Source organism: Desmodus rotundus, chromosome 4, assembly GCF_022682495.2.
Source record: "Desmodus rotundus isolate HL8 chromosome 4, HLdesRot8A.1, whole genome shotgun sequence".
In the NCBI taxonomy this organism is placed as follows: Eukaryota; Metazoa; Chordata; class Mammalia; order Chiroptera; family Phyllostomidae; genus Desmodus; species Desmodus rotundus.
In genome coordinates, this window is record NC_071390.1 from 95,539,903 (window position 1) to 95,564,010 (window position 24,108).

Here is a 24,108-nt window from a genome sequence, read left to right on the forward strand (position 1 = left end):
TGACTGGATCTTTTTTATACTATTGAGGTCCTCACTAAGTTCCTTGAGAATCTTAACCAGTGTTTTGAGCTCTGCATCTGATAGATTGCTTATCTCCCTTTTTTTTAGTTCTTTTTCTTGAGTTTTTATCCCTTTCATTTGGGCATGTTTCTTTGCCTTCTCATTTTGGCAGCCTCCCTGTATTTGTTTCTATGTACTAGGTAGAACTGCTTTGACTCCCTGTCTTGGTAGCATGGCCTAATGTAGAATAGCACACCCTTAAAATGGATGGGGTGGAGCCTTAGGTAATCACCTGGGTGGGGCGCCTGTGAACAGATTGATGGAGTCTCAGAGATGTGGTGTTGCCCCTCTGTGGCTCTGTGTGGGGGAAGGCTTAGAAAAAGTGCAGTGGCATTACCTGGCTTTTGTCCAGGGGGGATTTGTCCCCCAGCACTTGCCCTATGCCAGACACTTCAGTTTCTTCTCCCTGTTTGCCTCTAGTGGCCTTCAAGATGCTGCCCTGGTGCTAGAGCCCAGAGGGTGTGAATCCGTGTAAGTCCTAAGTCTGTTGTGGACCCTTTAAGAGGAGATGTCTGAGAATTCTGCAGTATTTTCCTCTGCCCCAACCCCCACTGGTTTTTACAGCCAGAAGTTATACGGACTTACCTTCCTGGCTCTGGAACCCTGGGCAAGGGGGAGTAGGTGTGGGGCTGGGATCCCTCATTCCTGAGATATCCCTCCTGATTTTTATCCACCACACTTGGGTGTAGGATGGCCTGTTCTGCATCTCCACATCTCCATGTATCCACCCCTCTTACTCATCTGAATGAATGTGACTTCTTTAATTCCTTGGTTGTAGGGAATACAGCTCAATTTTCCATACAGCTCAATTTTCTGATGATTCTGTGTGATAGTTGTTTTGTAGTTTAGTTGTAATTTTTGCTGTGGTTGTCCAAGGATGCAAGCTATGTTTACCTATGCCTCCATCTTGACCAGAAGTATGTTTTGTGATATTTTAAAAATGGAATAAAAATTGTGTATTGAAAAAAATACAACTAAATCACCAACAAAAATACAAATATGTGGAAAATGTGCCACTACATAGGCCACTAAGAGGCTTAACAGTATGAGAGCTAAAACAAGAAGCATGGTTCAACCTCAGCTGTGAATATACACTGCAGGTGACTCCAATTTTTCCCTGCTCTGCACATGTCTACAAGTGACTGGGGAAATGCAGCAAGTACTGATTTTGGGGTTACAAATACATTTTTATGAATAGGAAAATTTGCAATTATGGAAACCTCAAGTTGAAGATCAACTGTACTGATTTGTATGAAAAATACATTGGACTTAGGTTTAATACCTGATTGAATAGATTTTATTACCCTCATTTAATGCTACAGAAAATTGAGACACAGAAAGTTAAAGTAGCTCATCCAAATTACACTATTTGTAAATGCTGGAGTTGGGATTCCACCCATGAAATCTTGTCCCAAAGCCCTAATATTTAAGCACTAACTACATAATATTGTCTCTTGAATGAAAAAAAATGTAAGTTTTTAACTTTAGGGTTTAAAATAATAAAAGGCATTATTTTAAGTTTTATTAAGATGAAATCAGGATTCATTTGAATATAATACTGATTAGAAATTTAAGCATTTATCTGAAACATTTGAAAAAAGAATATCTGGTATGAAGTTTCTTGAGAAAATTAACAAGGGACATACAAAATGGATACAAGTTTTAATTTTTTTCCTTTAAATATTTAAGAGAATGTTTCAGTAACAAGAATGCAATTGCGAAAATTAATGAGGGGAATACAACATTGAAGTTAACATTAATATGTATACCTATGAACTTCCCACTTTTATATTTTACATAAGTGAGAGAAAACAAAACTGCAGCAAAGGTCTTTGATGAACCATTATTTCCCTTGTTTATGTAATTTATATTATCAAGGTTTTAGAAATATGATAACCTTGGCAGTGTGTTGCATTGCTTCGAAATTCTAAATAGGATTACTGTATGTGTCTGCTATTTCTACAGGGTGAGAAAAGTTATACCTCCTCCTGTCACAGAGCAATCAGATTCATAAACCTAGCTATATTCTGTTTTACAGATCTACAGAAAACTAACATTTCACTAGACTCCAAATCCTACAATGAAAGGAACAAAAATTATTACCTTTCTTCAAACTTTACAAATGATATTATCTTATTCCTTTAATTGGAATCTGATTAACATCTAGGGAAATTCACCTTTAAACGATCTGTGGCATGTTTTCTAGCTCAGAAGGGTACCAGAAGTCCTACAATTCTGAGCCCAATCCTCTATTTGACAAATGAACATACTGAGGTCCAAGGAGATGAAGGAACTTTCTTAAGTACCACAGATTTAATGGCTGAGCTGGTATTAGAATGCATATTTCCTAACATTTTATCTTCTCTTGTTGTGTGCTTCAATGTTTAGTCCTAAAGTGTCCACCTGGTCATCCTACTTTGAGTGAATAAACATTTACAATTCCAGATAGTGATTTATGAGAACAAATGAAGTACATAGTCATGACTTCCTTTTTACTTACTCGTCTTTCTTTAAAATTTTCAAAGCTGATATCCTAACCTTGCATACATTCCCATTTTGGTCTTCTGGTGAGTTAGGTTAATCTTTCAAAAGCTTTGGTTTCATTACCTTAATTATTGCCCATCTTTTATAAGAATTATCTTGAGCTGGGCCATGGTTGGTGTAGCTCAGTGGATTGAGTGCTGGACTGCAAAGCAAAAGGTCGCAGGTTCGATTCTCAGTCAGGACACATGCCTGGGTTGCTTGCCAGGTCCCCAGTAGTGGGTGCTTGAGAAACAACCACACAATGATATTTCTCTCCCTCTCTTTCTCCCTCCATTCCGCTCTCTAAAAAAAAAAATTTTTAATTAGAAAAAAAAAGAATTATCTTGAAATGTTAGAAATACCTCCCCACAGGTCCCCACAGGTGGAAGCTGAAGTTCTAGAGGGATAATTCAGCAGCTGGGTGGTCCCTCTGAGAAGTGTAAGGTCTAAAACCCAAAGTGGGCTTCACAGCCAAACGCACCAGGGCCAGAAAGAAACCCAGATAACCTCTGACTATGAGAAGCAGCAGGGTTTCTATCTGCAAGGGAGAGATTGCTGGAGGTACAGAGAGCCTCTTAAAGGACCAATGCACAAAAGTTCATTTGTAGCCACTTACCCCGGGCTCCAGCAAAAAAAGGGCAGAGTGGACTAGAGATGCTTGAGGAGAATCTGGGGATGATGGATCTGGGGAGAGAACTGAAGAAACAGCTACCAGGTTCCCTGTGCTGAGTCATCCCCCATACTGCAGAGGCCATCCTTTGTGGCAGAGCACTCTTCTCCAAGTGACATCAGCCTGAAGGGAAGCAATAGCCCCACCTGCAGGAATCACTCTGTCCTACCCTGAGGTGCTTAACCTAGGATGCTGATTACAGCTTGATCATTTTAACAACTGTTCAGTTTAATGACTGACGAGCTTAACAATTAAGGTGGAAAATACAAAGAAGCAGCCAAAATGGGAAGACAAAGAAACAGATCCCAAATGCAAGAACGAAAGAATTCTCCAGAAGAACTGGATGAAATGGTGGCAAGCCATATATATGTGCATACATACATATATATACACACACATATATATGTATATATATATATATATCATAGAGAGTTTAGAGTAATGATTATAAGGATACTTAACAGAATGAAAAAGATATAGAAACCATAAAAAAGACTAGTCAGAAATAAAAAATGAGATATATGAAATAAATAATACACTGGAAGGAATTCACAGCAGGTTAGATGGAGCAGAGGATAGCATCAATAATTTGGAAGAAAAGGTACAAAAAAACACCCAGACAGAGCAGGAAAAAGAAAAAAAGAATTTTAAAAAATGAGAAGAGCCTAAGAAAGATTTTGAACAACATGAACAGTAACAACATCCTCATCATGGGAATAACAGAAGGAGAAAAGAGCTAGGGATCAAGAACCTATTTGAAGAAATAATGACCCCAAACTTCCCTAATCCGGTGAAGGAAAAAGTCACACAAGTCCAAGAATCTCAGAGAGTCCCAAACAAGTTGGACCCAAAAAAGCCTACCTCAAGACACATCATAATTAAAATGGCAAGGCTTAAAGACAAGGAAAGAATCCTAAAGCACAAGAGAAAAGCAGACAATTACCCACAAGGAATCACCAATTAGATTGTCATCTGATTAATCAACAGAAACATTTCAGGCCAGAAGGGAGTGGTGTGAAATATTCAAGGTGATGAAAAGCAAGGACTTACAATCAAGGCTACTTTACCCAGCAAGGCTAACATTTAAAATCAAAGGAGAAATAAGGAGCTTCCCAGACATGAAAAGCTAAAGAAGTTTGTTAAAACCAAACCAATACTGCAACAAATATTAGAGGGCTTGCTTTAAATATAAGATAAAAGAAAGAAAAAAAACTAGAAGAAAACAGTCTAACAATAAAATGGCACTACATACTTATATAGCAATAATCACCTTAAATGTAAATGGCTTAAATGCTCTGACCAAAAGACATAAGGTAGTTGAATGAATAAGAAAACAAGACCAGCATGGATGGAACTGGAGAGCATTATGTTAAGTGAAATAAGCCAGACGGTGAGGGACAAATACCATATGATCTCACCTTTAACTGGAACATAATAAATAGAAGAAAAAAGGAAACAAAATATAACCAGAGACATTGAAGTTAAGAACAATCTAACAATGGCAGGGGGGAGTGGGGAGGGGACAGTGAGGAGAGGGGAACTACTATAAAGGACACGGACAAAATCAAGGCGGAGAGTGGAGGTGGGGGAGGGAGGGGGAGAAAAGGCACACAACTGTAATTGAATAACAATACAAAATTAAAGTTAAAAAAAAGAACGAAAGAAAACAAGACCAATAATTATGGTGCCTCTAAGAGACCTATCTCAGATTGAAAGATACACACAAACTAAAAGGAAAGGGTTGGAGAAAGATAGTTCGTGCAAATGGAAAAGAAAGAAAGCTGGTGTACCAATACCTATATCTGACAAAATAGACTTTAAAACCAAGGCTATATAGTAAGAGACAAAGAAGGAAACAACATAATGATAAAGGGAACAATCCAACAAGAGGTTATAAACCTAATAAACATTTATGCACCCAACATAGGAGCACCTAAATACATAAAGCAAATCTTGATGGACATAAAAAGAGAAATTGGCAGATACACAGTCATAGATGGGGATTTTAACACCCCATTGACTTCAACGGATAGATCTTCCAGGCAGAAAATCAATGAGGAGGAGACAGCAGTCCTAAATGACACGCTAGGTCAAATGGATTTAAGTGATATCTTCAGATCATTTCACCCCAAAACAGCACAATGTACATACTATTCAAGTGCACATTGAATATTTTCTAAGATAGACCACATGTTTGGACACAAAGCAAGTCTCAGTAAATTTAAGAAGACTGAAATCATCTCAAGCATCTTCTCTGACCACAATGCTATGGAATTAGAAATCAATCACAAGAAGAACACTGAAAATGACTCAAAGACATGGGAGCTAAATAACATGTTATTAAACAATGAATGAGTGAATAATGAGATCAAAGAAGAAATCAAAAGATACCTTGAAACAAATGAAAATGAGGACACAACAATCCCAAATCTGTAGGACACTGGGAAAGCAATCCTGAGAGGGAAATTCATAGCCTTTACAGGCCTAACTCAAAAAACAAGAAAAAGCTCAAATAAACAATCTAACTTCATGCTTAAAGGAACTTGAAAAAGAGCAACAAACAAAGCCCGAAGTGAGTAGAAGGAAGGAAATAATAAAGATTGGAGAAGAATTAAATGAAATAGAGTCTAAACTACACAAAAGATTGATGGATCCAAGAGCTGGTTGTTTGAAAAGATAAGTAAGATTGACAAATTTTTTAACCAGTCAAATCAAGAAAAAAAGAAAAAGGATACTAATAAATAAAATCACAAATGAAAGATGAGAAATAATAACTAACACCAAAAAAACACGAAGGATTGTAAGAAAATAATATGAACAACTACATGCCAACAGAGTGGACAACCTGGAATAAATGGATAAATTCCTAAAAGGATACAATCTTCCAAAAAAAAAATCAGGAAGAATCAGAGAATCTGAATAGATAGATTATACCTAATGAAATTGAAGCAGTAATAAAAAAAAAAAAAAAAACCCTGCCAACAAACAAATTCCCTTTACCAGATGGCTTCACAGGTGAATTTTCCCAATCATTCTGAGAAGAACTAATGCTTCTTCCTTCTCAAACTATTTCATAAGATTCAAGAGGAAAGAAGGATCCCAAACTCATTTTACAAGGCCAGCATTATCCTAATTCCAAAACCAGATAAAGACACTACAAAGAAAGAAAATTATAGGCCAATATCCCTAATTAACATAGATGCTAAAACCCTCAACAAAATATTAGCAAACTGAATACAGCATTGCATCAAGAATATCAAACACCATGATTAAGTGGGATTTATTCTGTCAATACAAGGTTAGTACAACATTCACAAATCAATAAAGGTGATTCACCACATAAACAAAATGATGGATAAAAACCACATGATCATAAAAATAGATGCATAAAAAGCTTTTGGTAAAATCCAGCACCCGTTTGTAATAAAAACTCTCAGCAAAGTGGGAATCGAATGAACATACTTAAACATAATAGAGGCAATCTATCAGAAACCCACTGCCAGCAGCATACTCTACGGGCAAAAACTGCAAGTGTTCCTCTTAACTTCTGGAACAAGATAGGGATGTCTGCTTTCGCCTCTCTTATTCAACATAGTACTGGAAGTCCTAGCCACAGCGTTCAGACAAGAAGAAGAAATAAAATGCTTCGGAATTGGAAAGGAAGAAGTAAAACCATGCTTAGTGTCACATAACATGGTCCTGTACATAGAGAACCAAAAGATTCCACCAAGAAACTACTAGATCTGATAAATGAATTCAGCAATGTAGCAGGATACAAACCTAATATCCAGAAATCAGTTGCACTTTTCTATGCCAATAATAAACTAACAGAAAGGGAAATCAAGAAAACAATCCCATTCACAATTGCTTCAAAAAGATAGGATGCTTAGGAATAAACCTAAGCAAGTATGTAAATGACCTGTACCCAGAAAATTACAAGACACCGAAGAAAGAAACTGAAGAAGATACAAATAAGAAGAAGCACATACCGTGTTCACATCATTAAAATGTCCATATTACCCAAAGCAATCTACAGATTCAACACAATTTCTATGAAGATTCCAATGGCATATTTCATTCAACTAGTACAAATATTTAAAAATTTTATATGGAACCATGAAAGGCCTCACATAACAACAGCAATCCTGAGAAAAAAGTACAAAGTTGGAGGAATCACACTACCTAATATGAAACTATACTATAAGGCCATAGTAATCAAAGCAATCTGCTACTGGCATAAAAAACACACATAGATCAGTGGGACAGAATAGAGAGCCCAGAAATAAACCTACACCTTTATAGTTAATCAATATTCAACACAGGAAGAAAGCACATACAATGGGCTAAAGATAATTTACTCAATAAATAGTGTTGGGAAAATTGGACAGTTACATGCAGAAAAATGAAACTAGGCCACTTTCTTACATCACACACAAGAATAAATTCAAAATAGATCAAAGACTTCAATGTTAGACCCAAAATCATAAAAATGCTAGAAGAAAACATAGGCAGAAAAGAAAATCTCAGATATTGCTCCCCAAGCAAGGAAATTTTTTATCAGGTGTATCTCCTCAGGCAAGGAAAACAAAAGAAAAAATAAACAAATGGGACTACATCAAATTAACAAGTGTTTGCACAGCAAAGGAAAGCATCAACAAAATAAAAAGGCAACACACAGAATAGGAGAATATATTTGCCAATACATCTGATAAGGGGTTGATATCCAAAATTTATAAAGAACTTACAAAACTTAGCACCAAGAAAACAAACAACCCAATTAAAAATGGGCAAAGGACCTGAGTAGACACTTCTCTAACAAGGACACAGAGATGGCCAACAGGCATTTGAAAAGATGCACATCACTAATCATCAGAGAGATGCAAATTAAAACCATAATGAGATACCATCTCGCATCTGTCAGCATGGCTATCATCAATAAATCAACAAACAAAAGTGCTGATGAGAATGTGGAGAAAGGGGAACCTTTTTGCACTGTTGATGGGAATGCAGACTGGTACAGCCACTGTGGAAAACAGTATGGAGATACCTCAAAAACTTAAAAATTTATCTTTCTTTTGACCCAGCAATCCCGCTTCTGGGAATATATCTGAAGGAACCCAGAACACTAATTCAAAAGAAAATAAGCACCTCTATGTTCATTGCAGCTTAATTACTATTGCCAAGATACAGAAGCAGCTCAAGTGTCCATCAATAGATGAGTGGATAAACAACTATGGGATATTTACACAATGGAATTCTACTAGGCTGTAAAAACAAGAAAGTTTTACCCTTTGCTACACTATGGATGAACCTGGAGAACATTATGTTAAGTGAACTAAGCTAGTCAGAGAAAGACAAATACCATATGATTTCACTCATATGTGGAATCTAATGAACAAACTCAACTAACAACTAAAACCGAAGCAGACTCATAGATGGAGAGCAGATGACAGCTAGTGGGGTGCAGAGGTTAGGGGATGGAGAGATTGAGCAAAAAACAAAAGGGATTCGTGGACATGGACAACAGTGTGGTGATTGCTGGGGGGAGGGGGATATAAGGGGACTAAATAGTACTGGAAAAATACAATAAAGATTAAACTTTAAAAAATATAAAATGTTGGGATTGAAAGAGGTTATCTGAGAAGAGACTAGGTAGAAAGGAGGGTACATGTTTAATAATCTCTGCAAAGTAAAAATATTCCAAGATTTGTAAAAAGAAACCATGTTTATGTATCTGTAAACCCTGCCTTAGAACTGATTGGCCTGGTTGTCAGGACTAGTTTATATTTTCAAATGAATTGCAACTTAATTAATTATGTAGTGATTTTTATAGAATGACTTGATTCCTCTTTGACCCAATAGCTTTCATCATGACATAGGATAGACTAAAACTTTGCTGATTTGTCCTGAAAAGTCATTTTGATTTGCTTAGATTTTAAAAAGAACTTGAGACACTAATGTAGACTAACACAAATATCAGCCACCTCGATGTCAAATACAAATTAAGAAACCACTTATCTGATAGTATAAGTCTAATTTTTAACAATAAAAATCATAACTCAGAGGTGAAGGAAACCTCAGGAGATCATTTTGTATCATATGCCTGTTGGTTGTTTGGTGTTGTTAATGTCTCCTTTGGGGCTGGAAATTAGGAGAGGAGAATAAATGAAAAGCTCATGCAAAAAAGAAAAGAAATTGCTCAGCACAAATATGTGACTCAATTTCCTTCCTATGTGCCAACTCATCTATTTATTTTTATTTGGAAAAACTATTGAAATTGGATTTTCCTTGAAAAATATCTCTCAGACATTTAATTCTGTTTTCCTCAAATTCCCATTTGACAGATATTGGCTGGAACAACTGAAAACTGAAAATTAATTTTTTTCAGAAAAAAAGTCAAAAGCAAATTGGCCAGACCTTAGTATAAATGATGGCTTCTTTATGCACTTTGGCAATAAAAACAGATGTAATGAATCTTGATTAATTAAATGAAAATTGCCATGAATTGAAGCAGAGGTGCACTGCAGATTAAGCATATTTTAAAAGATTTTTTTTATCTTCTTGAGGAATATATTATTTTAATCAAGTAAGTAAGATTATAAGCTGTTTATAAAATAAATTCTATGAGTTTAAGAAAATAACTTTTTTAAAAAATCTGATAGAAAGAAACATTTTTAAGTAAAAACCTTAGTAATCATGTACTTTATATTTAAATTGTGACTAAAGAATAACGAGAGACAGCGTGTAATATTCCCTTGAGTCACAGGTACCTTATTTGAGCGACACTCATTCTCTAACACTGAGTGAGGGCCCAGGGTAGGGATTAATCTCCCCAGCAAGCTTTTTTTGAGCTAAAGGACTTCCTCATCTTATACTGTTTACAAGCATACCTGTAACCAATGCAGAGGGAACCACTGATATCTTAAATTCTCATAATAATCAAATCAATTAAATTCCTACCTTTTGTGACAGCATGGATGGAACTGGAGACTGTTAGGCTAAGTGAAATAAGCCAGTTGGTAAAAGACAAATACCATATAATCTCACTTATAAGAGGAATCTAATGAACAAAATTGGCTATTGAGCAAAATAGAACCAGAGGCATAGAATCATAGAACAGACTGACAGCTGTAGGAGGGGCAGGGGGAGGTGGGGACTGATTCAAAGAAGGTGAAAGGCTTAGTCAAAGAACATCTGTGAAGGACCCATGGACCTGGACAATGGTGAGGGGACTGATTATGGAAGTGAGGGGTGGGCTGGATGGAAGGGGGTGAAGGGGAAAACAGTGAGACAACTGTAATAGCATAAACAATAAAATAAAACTTTTAAAAATTTGTGAAAAAATAATCTAATCAAGGTGAAAATATAAAAAGTATGATTTATAAAATGTACAATACTTAAAAACCCAAACTAGTTCTAGTATTAATCATGCTTTGTTGAAATGAGTACCTTTATATATTTGAATATCATATAGATATTAATATAATATTATATGCACATACCTAGTGTATTTAATTTGATGTTCTGGAAAAATAGTGCTAGAGGTCATGAATTAATTAACATTAAAATAACTAATATAGCTCCTGTGAATCATTTCAAATTTTTTGAAAGGTTAGCTCTGTCATATTTTAATTTTAATAACAATACAAAAATAAAAGAAAAAAAAATGTTAAATTAGAAAGAAAGTTTTCTAGTTATTGACCATGTATATTAGCAGTCTGAGCATTTCTTACCTAATGAAAATAAGCAGGCAGGATAACCCCATTTGAGACAATGAAAAGGATTGCTATAACAATCACCTGGGCAGGTTTGAAACTGCTTCATTTTATACAGGTCCAACTAGTATGGAGCCACTCTCAGGATGTAAAGTATTTTAGAGCAATGAAAAGAATTAGGAATCATAAGGCAAAGAGGATTTAGGACAAGGATATTTTAAACTACTTGATTCAGAGAGAGAAAAGGAAGGAAACTAATATCTATTGAACGTTATGTTTCAGACACCTTGCTGGGCACTTTTTATATGCCATTTAAATACCACAATAGCCCTACAAATGTGAATGAAAAGGCTGGGCTCAGATAACTAGTAGCTTGCTGAAGTTAACATAGTGAATAAATGGAAGAGCTTATTGATTCTAAGTCCGTGATTTTGAACTATCATTCTCTATTGCGCAAATGATATGAAGATATGGGAATTTAGAGCAAATACATTTCACATCAACAGAAGTAATGATTGTGTAGCCAAGAAACAGACTGCCTTAGGAAGAAAAGAACACTGCTGTCAGAGGTATGAGAGCAGTACCTACAAGATCCTCTAGGGGCTCAATCCTGCCCCTTTGCAGAAAATTGGAAAGATGACCCCCAAACCTCATTTATGTCTGTAACTCCACAAAGTATTACAGCAAATTAATGGATTTTAAACTATCACTAAAAGTAAAGAAATGAAAAATTAAGAAGCTAGGATTCAAACCCATGGTCCCCTATAGTATCAGAGTATAATCTTAAATCAGCAGAACTTCCTTTTGTGTCAGAAAACATGGTTCAGAGTATCAAGACTGTCAAATATTTCCTGAAAAAAAAATGACCACTTGTCACAGTCCTTGTTACTCTTTCTGATGTACAAATGTAGAGGGATTCTTAATGAAGTTTGTTGTTTTTAATATTATATTATCTTAATCTTGATGAATTTACTGACAGGGGAGGTTGGTGAAGTTAAAAGGTGAAACTACTCTTATAATGATTAAACACTAATTTAATAAAAATAACATCTTAAGCTGCATTGAGAGTGATTTTAAAAATTCACCAGAATAGCAATATTTAGTAATAATGCATAAAACTAATTGGCAGATGATGTGTTTCTTTGTAAATTGTATGGTATGGCAAAGAGATGACCAACAGTATGTCAAAATCTGATACTATCCTGCAAATATTTTTTCTTATTAACTTTGGCCTGGTTTAACTACATCAGACAATTATATTTTATAATGCTTTTTAATGAAAATAAATATAAAATTATATCTTAAGACCTTTTAAGGAAATACATTATTTTTATTTTGAAAATTGGTACCTAAATTAGTTTTAGCTTTCATAACCTTATCTTCATAACATATTTAATATTTGACCCACTGTATTCCATATAAAAAGGGATCACTGCATTTGTTGTTGAAATATGAGCATAGATTTACCTGCAGCCATTTAGTTCCAACACATTTTGAAGGGTAAACTATTTTCTTACAGCAAGTTCTTAATGTGTCTGGAAGGTTTTTGTTTGTTTTGTGTTCTGTTAAAACATATATACCAACAAATTAAATTTCTTCAGCTTTGAAACACCCAAGTGAATTACAAACTTAAGGATTAATTTCCTTCTCTTTTCCTTTTTTTATTGTTTGAAAAATAGCAAAAAGGTAAATGAGGCCAGATTCAGTTTTCAAAAACATTATGAGGTGGCTAGCTTCATTGCTTTAGAATTTTGCTGGGAGAGAATTGACTTTTGCTTTGAGGCCTTTGTTTCTGTTGCTGTAAGTCTTCCTTTTGCTGACTTCTGGTAATGCCACAGCTACTAAAGGAGGCTGGTGTGTAATTTCTATAACACATTTTTTCCATCGAAGTGTGAAAGTGTAGAATAATAACAAATCATCACTCATCAGTGTGTGTTTGTGTGTTTTGTCACTGGGACAGATGTTTACATTTATCACTTTATGGTTATACAAAATTAATGCATGCCTTCTAATTGATAATTAATAAGTCATTAAGAAATTCAAACTTCAAAACATTGATATGAAAACTTAAAATCCTAATGGAAATTTCCAAACCAAAGATGTTTATATTGGGTTGGGCAAAAAGTTCATTTGCTTTTTCTGGGAGATGGGTGTAGCAGCACTTAGTTGTCTTTAACTTCATTCGAAACAATTTTGTTAGATTGTGTTTGACAGCTGTCATATCAGCATGCATTTTAAAAAACTTATCAAAATTGGTGAATATTTGTGTAGCCATTTTAGTATTGAAGATGGAAGAAAATATGCAACATTTTCAGCATATGATTTATTATTTCAAGAAAGGTAAAAACACAAGTGAAACATGAAACAAGATTAGTGCAGTATATGGAGAAGGTGCTGTGACTGATTGAACATGTCAAAAGTGGTTTACAAAGTTTTGAGCTAGAGATTTCTCACTGGATGATGCTTTAGAGTCAGGCAAGCCAGTTGTGGCTGATAGCCATCAAATCAAGACATAAATTGAGAACAATCAATGTTATACCACACAGGAGAGAGCTGACATACTCTAAATATCCAAATCAATAAAGTTATTGATTTGGAAAAAGAAAAATGTGTCCTTTATTTTAGGGAAAAAACTAAACGGATTTTTTGACCAACCCGATAAAAGTGCTTACCTATAGTTTCAGTTGCATTTCCTTTATGGAAAAAAAATTTCACGTAGAAATCTAATATACTCCTCCAGCAATTTCATGTTTATTTCAACTTCAGAAAAAACAAAGAAGGCATGGCAGTAGAAAATACAAAAGGGTTTTATAGATGAACTTATTTAATTTTGTTATTTAGTGTTTGGCTAATATCAAAATACATTCAAAAGGAGTTATTACAGGGGAGGGCCAAGATGGCAGAGGAGTAAGTGGAAGATACACCAACCTCCTCCCTGGACCAATCTGGAATTGCAACTATTCCAGAAAATAGTGTCTTTTCTTTAAAAGGTCTTAAGATATAATTTTATATTTCTTTTCATTAAAAAACATTATAAAATATAATTATCTGATGTAACTACCAGACCAAAGTTAATAAGAAAACTTGCAGAGAAAGCATCCTGAATAACCAACTGACCTAGCTGGAGAGAACTCTTATAACCACGGATGGACAGAAGAAACCACTTCTCCACAACGTGACTGGTGGAGAGTGTGGAGACACGAGATGGCTGACTGGGCTTCCACGGGTGGCAACTGGAAATCCAAAGGGATATTTCAGTGGCTGGGGTGTTCCTCTGAGGAGTGTGGGTCTAAACCTCAAGCTGGACTTACAAACCTATGGAAACAGAGCCAGAAAGGAACCCAGATAACATCAAGCTGTGAAAAGCAGCAAGGGAGAGACAGCTGGAGATGCAGAGAGGCTCTTACAGGGCCAATGCACAAAATTTCACTTGCAGCCACTTACCCAGGGCTCTAGCAAAAGAAGGGCAGAGTGGACTAGAGATGCTTGAGGAGAATCTGGGGTTGGTGGATCTGGGGAGAGAACTGAAGAAACAGCCACCAGGATCCCTGTGCTGAGTCATTCCCCATACTGCAGGAGCCATCTTTCTCAGGCAAAGCACTCTTCTCCAAGTGTCATCAGCCCAAGGGGAAGCAAGAGCCCTGCCCACAAGAATTCCTCTGCCCCACCCTTTAGAGTTTAAACTGGGATGCAGATTACAGCTTGATCATTTTAACAACTGATCAGTTTAATGGCTGATTAGCTTAACAACTAAGGCGGAAAATACAAAGAAGCAGCCAAAATGGGAAGACAAAGAAACAGATCCCAAATGCAAGAACGAAAGAATTCTCCAGGAAAACTAGATGAAATATCAAATAGAGAAATTATTATAAAGATAAACAACAGCATAAAAAAGACATGGAAACCATAAAAAATGACCAGTCAGAAATAAAGAATGTGATACCTGAAATACATAATACACTGAAAGGAATACACAGCAGGTTAGATGGAGCAGAGGATAGCATCAGTGATTTGGAAGAAAAGGTACAAAAAAAACACCCAGACAGAGCAGGAAAAAGAAAAAAGAATTTTAAAAAATGAGGAGATCCTAAGAAAGATTTTGAACAACATGAACAGTAAGAACATCCTCATCATGGGAATACCAGAAGGAGAGAGTGAGCAAGGGATCAAGAACCTATTTGAAGAAATAATGACCAAAAACCTCCCTAATCTGGTGAAGGAAAAAGTCACACAAGTTCAGGAGTCTCAGAGGGTCCCAAACAAGTTGGACTCGAAGAAGCCTACCTCAAGACACATCATAATTAAAATGACAAGGCTTAAAGACAAGGAGAGAATCCTAAAGCCACAAGAGAAAAGCAGACAATTACCCACAAGGAATCACCAATTAGATTGTCATCTGATTACTCAACAGAAATATGTAAGGCCAGAAGGGAGTGGTATGAAATATTCAAGGTGATGAAAAGCAAGGACTTACAACCAAGGCTACTTTACCCAGCAAGGCTAACATTTAAAATCAAAGGAGAAATAAGGAGCTTCCCAGACATGAAAAGCTAAAGGAGTTTGTTAAAACCAAACCAGTACTGCAACAAATATTAGAGGGCTTGCTTTAAGTATAAGATTAAAAAAAGAAAGAAAGAACGAAAGAAACTAGAAGAAAACAGTCTATCAATAAAATGGCACTACATACTTATATAGCAATAATCACCTTAAATGTAAATGGCTTAAATGCTCTGACCAAAAGATATAAGGTAGTTGAATGAATAAGAAAACAAGACCAATAAATATGGTGCCTCTAAGAGACCTATCTCAGATTGAAAGATACACACAAACTAAAAGTAAAGGGTTGGAAAAAGATAGTTCGTGCAAATGGAAAAGAAAGAAAGCTGGTGTACCAGTACCTATATCTGACAAAATAGACTTTAAAACCAAATTATATAGTAAGAGACAAAGAAGGAAACAACATAATGATAAAGGGAACAATCCAACAAGAGGTTATAAACCTAATAAACATTTATGCACCCAACATAGGAGCACCTAAATACGTAAAGAAAATCTTGATGGACATAAAAAGAGAAATTGGCAGATATACAGTCATAGTTGGGGATTTTAACACCCCATTGACTTCAACAGATAGATCTTCCAGGCAGAAAATCAATGAGGAGGAGACAGCAGTCCTAAATGACATGCTAGGTCAAATGGATTTAATTGATATCTTCAGATCATTTCACCCCAAAACAGCACAATGTACATACTATTCAAGTGCACATTGAATGTTTTCTAAGATAGACCACATGTTTGGACACAAAACAAGTCTCAGTAAATTTAAGAAGACTGAAATCATCTCAAGCATCTTTTCTGACCACAATGCTATGGAATTAGCAATCAATCACAAGAAGAACACTGAAAATGACTCAAAGACATGGGAGCTAAATAACATGTTATTAAACAATGAATGAGTGAATAATGAGATCAAAGAAGAAATCAAAAGATACCTTGAAACAAATGAAAATGAAGATACAAAAATCCAAAATCTGCAGGCAATCCTGAAAGAGAAATTCATAGCATTACAGGCCTATCACAAAAACAAGAAAAGGCTCAAATAAACAATCTAACTTCACACTTATAGGAACTTCAAAAAGAAAAAACAAAGCCCAAAGTGAGTAGAAGGAAGGAAATAATAAAGATCAGAGCAGAAATAAATGAAATAGAGTCAAAAAAATGATACAAAAGATCAATGGATCCAAGAGCTGGTTCTTTGAAAAGACAAACAAGATTGATAAACCTTTAACCAGAATTATCAAGAAGAAAAGAGAAAGGACCCAAATAAGTGAAATCAGAAATGAAAGAATAGAAATAACAAATGACACCAAAGAAATACGAAAGAATATAGGAAAACATTATGAGCAACTATATGCCAGCAAACTCAACAGCCTGGATGAAATGGATAGATTCCTAAAAACATAGTCTTAAATAACTAAATCTGGAAGAATTAGAGAATACTCATGGAATACTTACTTGGCTGTAAAAGAGAAGAAAATTTTACCCTTTGCAACATTATGGATGGACCTGGAGAATATTATGCTAAATAAAATAAGCCAGTCAGAGAAAGCCACTCATATGTGGAATCTAATGAACAAACTGAACTAACAAGAAAATGGGGACAGACACATTTATGGAGAGGGATGACAGCTAGTGGCAGGGAGGTTAGGGGGTGGAAGGGCGGAGCAGAAAGGAAAAAGGACTCATGGACATGGACAACAGTGTGGTGATTGCTGGGTGGAGGAGCATATAAGGAGACTAAAAAGTAATATAAAAAATGCAAAAGATTAAATTGAAAAAACAAAAGGAGTTATTATACCATGTTTTATTTTCTTACATTTAAGAGGTTTACATTCCTTTCTAAATTAAACTTACCCACAAGTAAGAGTTAGACATTAATGTTAGTGAGAATATTAGTGTGTATATATACAGGGTCTGGCAGAAGTAAGGCCTGCTTGAGTGTGATTGGTAGGCTAATAATATGGGTGTAATAATTTATAGTTTAAATAGAAAATTTTACCTAAAATGTCATGTGTTCTTGAGTGTGATATTGTTATGTTGCAGAATTACATGTTTATGATTTTGTAATTAAGATTTTGTAATTAAAAAATGGGTGTTTTTTGTTCCATTCCCTGTTTTTTAAGATGAGACATAGAAAGGGGAGATTCTACATTGCTAAAACCACTTACAGTTTCTTTACATGTAAAATCACATTAAAAGTCTTCTCAGCTATGTGGGAATTACTTTTAGGAGCAGATTTCATTCAATTACTTAGGTGATTGCAGATATGAAAAAAACATTAAATTCTATTAATTTTTCTGCTTACAGATAGGAATTTCAAAGAACTTCCAACTCTTCTGCACTGTGCAGCAAAATTTGGCTTAAAGAACTTGGCTATTCATTTGCTTCAATGTTCAGGAGCAACCTCGGCATCTCAGATGAAAAATTGGGAGGGTTCAGATCCAGCACATATTGCTGAAAGGAACGGTCACAAAGAACTCAAGAAAATCTTTGAAGACTTCTCAGTAAGTTTTTTCTCCTTATTTTATCTCTAACACTCTTCGTATAAAGTGAGCGCGTGTGTGTCTGTGTCTGCACACACACTCACTGCCCCTTTCAAAATGACGCCACTGAGCAGCTCGTTGGTAGAGTCCGTTGGTTTTGAGTCATTCATTGTCTTAAAAGCATTTTGCAAGATTAGTCAGCTTATTTTTGTATTGTTGTAAGCCATCTCTGACTCCACATTCCCACCTTTAAATAGCCTTTTTGAAACTTTTGTGGTCTTTTTGGCTTCTGTATAGCCTGTTGGATATTGGAGAGGAGACAGTGAGAAGAAAGTAAAAAACTATTACCTTTATTCTTTTGTTCAAAGTCTAAATAAGACATTATTAGGGACAAAAGGGTTTATATAAACACTCACTTTGTCTCTCCCTTCAACTTTCTCTTTCCACTTTCTGTAACCTTTGCCTATTCTCTCATATTCTGTCCTTCCTACCCCTACTAATACATACACAATAAAAAAGAGAAAGGAGTTCTTATTCCTCCAAATTGTATTAACTTAATAAGGACAAAGAAATCATGATATAAAATAAATGTGTTAAATTTAAAAAAAACATTATTGGGCACATAAAAGAAGATCAATAATTATTAAGTTAAAGGAATGCATTTTAATAAGCATTCAAAAAGCCTACCCTGTAAAAAGTTAATTCATGTTGCTTAAGTTTGTTTCTCATCTATGATTCCATGTCTGCTTTGTTAAGTCACAGTTCCTTATTATGTATGTTGAAGCTCCAAATTTCAGAACACTCTTTGAAGAATATTAGTTTTGTAAGAATGCAACCAAGGGAAGATTTTCAAGGAAGGGATACTATTTTATTACATAAAACACACTTTATGTTTTCATAATCAACTCTAGAAAAGCACTAATTTTCTGTTTGTAACAAAAGCATGCACGTTTTGCTCAAGAAAGTGAATTATAATTCTGATGGCTCTTAAGAAAATATAAGGCAATGGTTTTGTTGATGAATTTGTCAAAATTTGGGGTCTCGTAAAATAAATAATTATTGCTGATGAACATCTAATATAAAACATTGAAAGCTATAAATAGCTTCCGGTCATTTTAGCATTTATTTTGATTATTAGATTAAGTCAGTGTGATATTGTACTTCTAAGACTTATTGGTATTTGTGATTTTCAGAGAACAAAATGACAACTAATGTAAATTTTTTCCTTCACTTTTAGAAATAGCAAAATAGTTATCAGAAGAGCATGTATGTCACTCACTATGTGGATTTGAAATAGGATATATAGTAAATATGTTACAGAACACACCTGGGTGGGGTGTGAATGATATACAATTGCCAAATAGACCCACCTTTGTGCTCCGGGGGTCCTCCACCCCATACTAGGTTCACCTTGCCCACCACCAGGAAAGATGTCTCTGAATTCCAGAGATTGGTGAAAAGGAAAGGGATTATTTATTTAAAGAATTATACAAACTTAAGAGTAATGACTTAATGTCTTCATTGAGATCCCAAAGTCCCTTAGAATACCCACAGATGTACACAGTCCTTCCTTCCCCCTCTGCCCATCTGGGGTACCATATCTCAGAAAAAGAAATAGAAGTCCGTGGTTCTTCTCTGCCCAAGCCACATGGTCCCAAAAAGATGCCACATGGCTGCTGCACCTGGGTTTAAATCCCAGCACCAATCTTCCTCTGCTGCACCATTTCTGACTCCTCCCACAATTGGCCACAGCTGCCAGCATTCCTGTATTTTTCCAGCATTGCTGGACTGCCAGAGTAAGTCTGGGCAGGTGTGGCCCCATGGCATGGAGCCAATCATCTCCAAGCTCTTCCAAGGGGAGTGGCCTCCCAGTTACATCATGGGTTAAAGTCACTCCCATCCCCCTGGCTCAAAGCATGGCCACAGCTATTTAACATACCCATGAAACCAGTTAAAGGTTATAGATATGTTAAATGACTGTTCTAGAGGTTATCTGCAAAACTGTTGCCATCCAAAACAGCTCTCAATGGCCCCCCTCCATTTGTCCCACCCCCCAGCTCAGACTTGTGGGGGTGAGGACATCCTATATATATTTTTTTTCTAATATTTCCTGGACACCGAGTTCTGGACCCCATTACAAATCCCTATTTGGGCCCTCCCCCCTGGCTGCACCCTGTTACAAATATAGGACATGAAGTTTTATAATAAAATTAATAAAGTACTAGATTTTATTCTATGTCTTTCAAGTATGGAATAAGCATTATTTTTATTCCTGGAAAGAATCTAGATGGTAATTCTTACATATTTGATGAGTGCATACATTTCAGTAATTAGCCACTGCATGTCACCGTAGACCAGTGCAACATGGAAATATGGCGCCTGTCTCAGGTAAGTCAATGACTCAGTTCAGCCTTGTGTATTTCTGTCCATAATACTGTTCATTCTGCTACATCTCAATTCTCCACAACCCTTTTCTCAAATTTTCAACCGCTGGTGGACTTCAGTTAAATTACCCCCTAAAAATCTTCAGTACCCAGAGTTACTTTCTAAGATAAACACTGATTTTCAAAGAGTGAAGCTTCTGCTTCTGGCTCTCCAGGGAAGGCTCAGCTTTTAACAGAGGGAGCCCCATGCAAGCTACACATGCTCCATGAATAACATACTACTATATAATAGTGACAGTAGATATGATAGTGAGTATGAGTGAAGGATTTGATGGAGATGGGAAGTAGTTTTTTCTCTCTATCATGTCCTCTAGGTATTTACGCCTCTGCTCCTGCAATAATAGCACTAATACAATTTGATTGCTTTCATTGTCTGTGGGTGACTACTCATTCTATTATAGTGGCTGCATTCAGTGTTACTAAGTTATGCTAGATAATTATTCTTTCAAATTTATTGCATGATTTTGTTTATTCCATCTCCTAGTGAGCTGTTATATTTCTCTACTATAGAATGTCTGTAGTATACATTACAGTATAGGTAGGATAGATTAGTTATTTTGTGAATGTTCTGCTGTTAGCAAGGACCTCAATGTAGCTGTTGAAAGGGACAGCAGATTTATAAGGGGCGTCTTATGGCTATGGATAATTTGGAGTGCCATAATTTTGTAAGTTGCCAAAGGCCTTTGGCAAATGTGTGGTTAAGAAGATGTGAACATATGTATTAGGTTATAACATACAAGGGAAAATGTGTTTCCTATTGATTTAACCCTCTAGTTATTTTTCTATTTATTAATTTTATTTAATATAAATCCAAAAGTCATACCTTTTTATGCTTGATAATCCATATGTTACAATTTTATTTTCTAAATTATGGAAGCCATGTCTTTTTAAGAGCATATCTAAACCTGCTAGAGAAAAAATGTGCAATCTCATTATGCTGTTAAAATATTTTATTGTTTCTTTAACAACATTCACTTGGCTTTAATTTATAATCACATATGATAAATCTAAGATTGTCACATATATATTCAAATTTTCCATGAACTGTTGTTTCAGAATTATTGAAAGAGGTAAATATTCTTTCATGTTTGAGGTTTACAATCTGACAATGGACCTTCCTTCTGTACTGACGAAATATATATTTTTAAATTCAAACATATTTTGCCCCCAGCTGATTTACTGATTTGTTCAATTCTTACTTAATTCCCCATCAGTGAAACATTGTCCATTTTAAGTTCTCAAAGGAAGTTATAATACAGTAAATTTGGTCATTACTGAATAAAGTGAGTAGAAGGAAAAAGCCTCATTATTTTTAGAAATACAGAAAAAAAGAGAGCCAATAGCATTCCTTAAACAAACAAGTACCATCTATTTCTTAGTGTTAGCTATGTGAAGGAGGAAGAAGAGGAAGAGAAGGCGACTCAAATCACATTTCTTAACATTTCTTCATGATGTTTTTCCTTTGAGAGGTTAATAATTTGTATACATTCTCAAACAGAGCCTCTTTGTTATGAATGAGTAAATTTCATGTTTTAATAAAGTTATTAACACCTACATTTCTTTCATGTTCTCACTACTGCTAAAGATAATAATACCATATATTTCTAAAGTCTATAAGGTCTTTCAAATAAACTACTCAATTTTCAGTTTCTGATAATGTCTCCTGGGAGAATTAATGTGAAAAGTGGCTGGACAAACAGCACAAGTGTTGGTACTTAAATCCACAGTTGGGTGTGAACCACAACTTGCTTAACAGAATTCTTCTCAGACTATTTCACATAACAAAGAGTAATATTGAAAATTGATTTAGTCCTTTAAAAACTTACCTTTTCAATCAAAAATACCTGAAATATGAAAATAAACTTCAACTTGGCCACAGGTTAAGAGAGATTTTGTGATTTAAGATAAAGCATACAGCAGCAATTAGAACGTGTTTTAAGCAAAATAATATGTGATTTTTCCTTGTATTATCTTGAGCATGTTATGCCACACATCTCCATCAGTTGGAAACACTTATACGTCAGTATATAAGTAGGCAGGAAAATATGTGCTTCCCTATGGGGCCCCTATAGCATTGCGGAACCAACAGATACTTACTTAAATTAGGACAATATCCAGATGGTGTCTTCCTTCTTCCACCAGTGTTCACTAATGCATTTTGGTATGTATGTTGTTAATAAGATCTGAGTCATAAATAATCTTCAGTTGAATTTAAGACATAGAAAATTATTCTTCCGTGCACTTGCTCTAGCTGGCCTTTTAGGAGGGCTTCTGACTGGGAATCTTTCTATCGCTCTGGTCAGTGGTGGGAATCCTGCGACATCTTGCTTTTGTTGACTCACCTGGATACTCTGTTCGCCCCTGTGGACAGTGGGCTGGTGTGTGTGAGAGAGAGAAAGAGAAAATAAGAGAGAACAAGGGGGAGAGAGAGAAAGAGAGAGAGAGAGAGAGAGGGAGATTGATTACGTTGCCCTCTAGTGTGTGTATCTGGCTGACAGACAATAACCATGATCTTTTTCAAATGGTCAAGGGTTTGGAATGAAGGTACAGAGGGGTAGATGTTGAAGCATTTAGAGTATCTCTAATATAAAGCAGTGACTGACTGACTGGTGTAGAGAACCCATTACTCAGAAGACAGGTTATATGTGTGTAGGCCAGTGAACATTCACTCAGCTTGGCCCTTATTTCTCTCATTCCTGGCATTGTTTATTTGGTACTTTATATACTGTTATGCTCTCTAGTAGACTGCTCCATGTTGTTTAGTATATGTTAGTATACTAATTAGGTCTAAATGGTAGCATACCCTGCTTTGCCTATGTGGTTTTTATTCTTGTAACTCGAGAAGCGGATCATGTGTAATGGCTCTCCTTTCTCCCCACATCAAACGTGCCAGAGGTGCTCAGCACGTACTTACGCATTGATAGGGCAGAAGGCAAGCTTTAAAATTAAGGACTTTTTTTATCTCACATAATAATATAATTAAAGATATCTAATGTTTTAAATAAAACAATTGTTTATATTCTCTCTATATTCAATATTTTTTAAAATTCAGTTTTAGAGAATTCATAGACAAATAGCCAAATTGCTATCTTCAGCATATGTTTTTGATGGGCAAGACTACAGTGAATTTTAGAAGTCAGGCCTTTGTTCAATATTGATGTTCTTGTAGAATCGAAGAAACTGGAACAAGTCACATGACTGCACTTGACTGCATGCATTACAAGTTCATGTCTCAGTTCAGCTTTTGGAGCTACTTAGCAGTCTCTTTCTAAAATCTCTAAATGCACCATAGTGGGTATTGCAGAACTTTACTTCCCCCCAAGTCTTCCAACCCAGTTTTGACACTCTAACTCTGCAACTCTAACCATCCTGTTAAAACTGCTTCAACTCCCCTCTCTTCTTTGTCAAATTTTCAATTTTTCTTTACTCATAGGGCCTTGGGATTCAGCCAGGTCTGGATCTGAATCAAATACCAGGTTTTGGGGGGAGATGCAGTGTCTGTTTTCTCTCAGTTTCAGTTTCTTTATCTGCAAATTGGAGAAATAATTCCTTGCAGGGTGTTTTTAGGACTTGATTAAATAAATGTGAGAACATTAAATATATAGTAGACCCAGAATATATGACATTGCATGTAGCTTATTTTGTTGGAACTC

The 24,108-nt window shown here is 35.6% G+C and overlaps 1 protein-coding gene across 2 annotated transcripts in view; it reads left to right on the plus strand.

The window, feature by feature from the left end:
- BANK1 (B cell scaffold protein with ankyrin repeats 1) overlaps positions 1 to 24,108 on the plus strand; it is a 295,632-nt gene that overhangs the window by 99,808 nt on the left and 171,716 nt on the right. For both annotated transcript variants that reach the window (XM_053923371.2, XM_045183792.2), the window contains exon 7: positions 17,836 to 18,032. In XM_053923371.2, the coding sequence (XP_053779346.1) occupies positions 17,836 to 18,032 (197 nt within the window). The remainder of the gene's footprint in view (positions 1 to 17,835; positions 18,033 to 24,108) is intronic.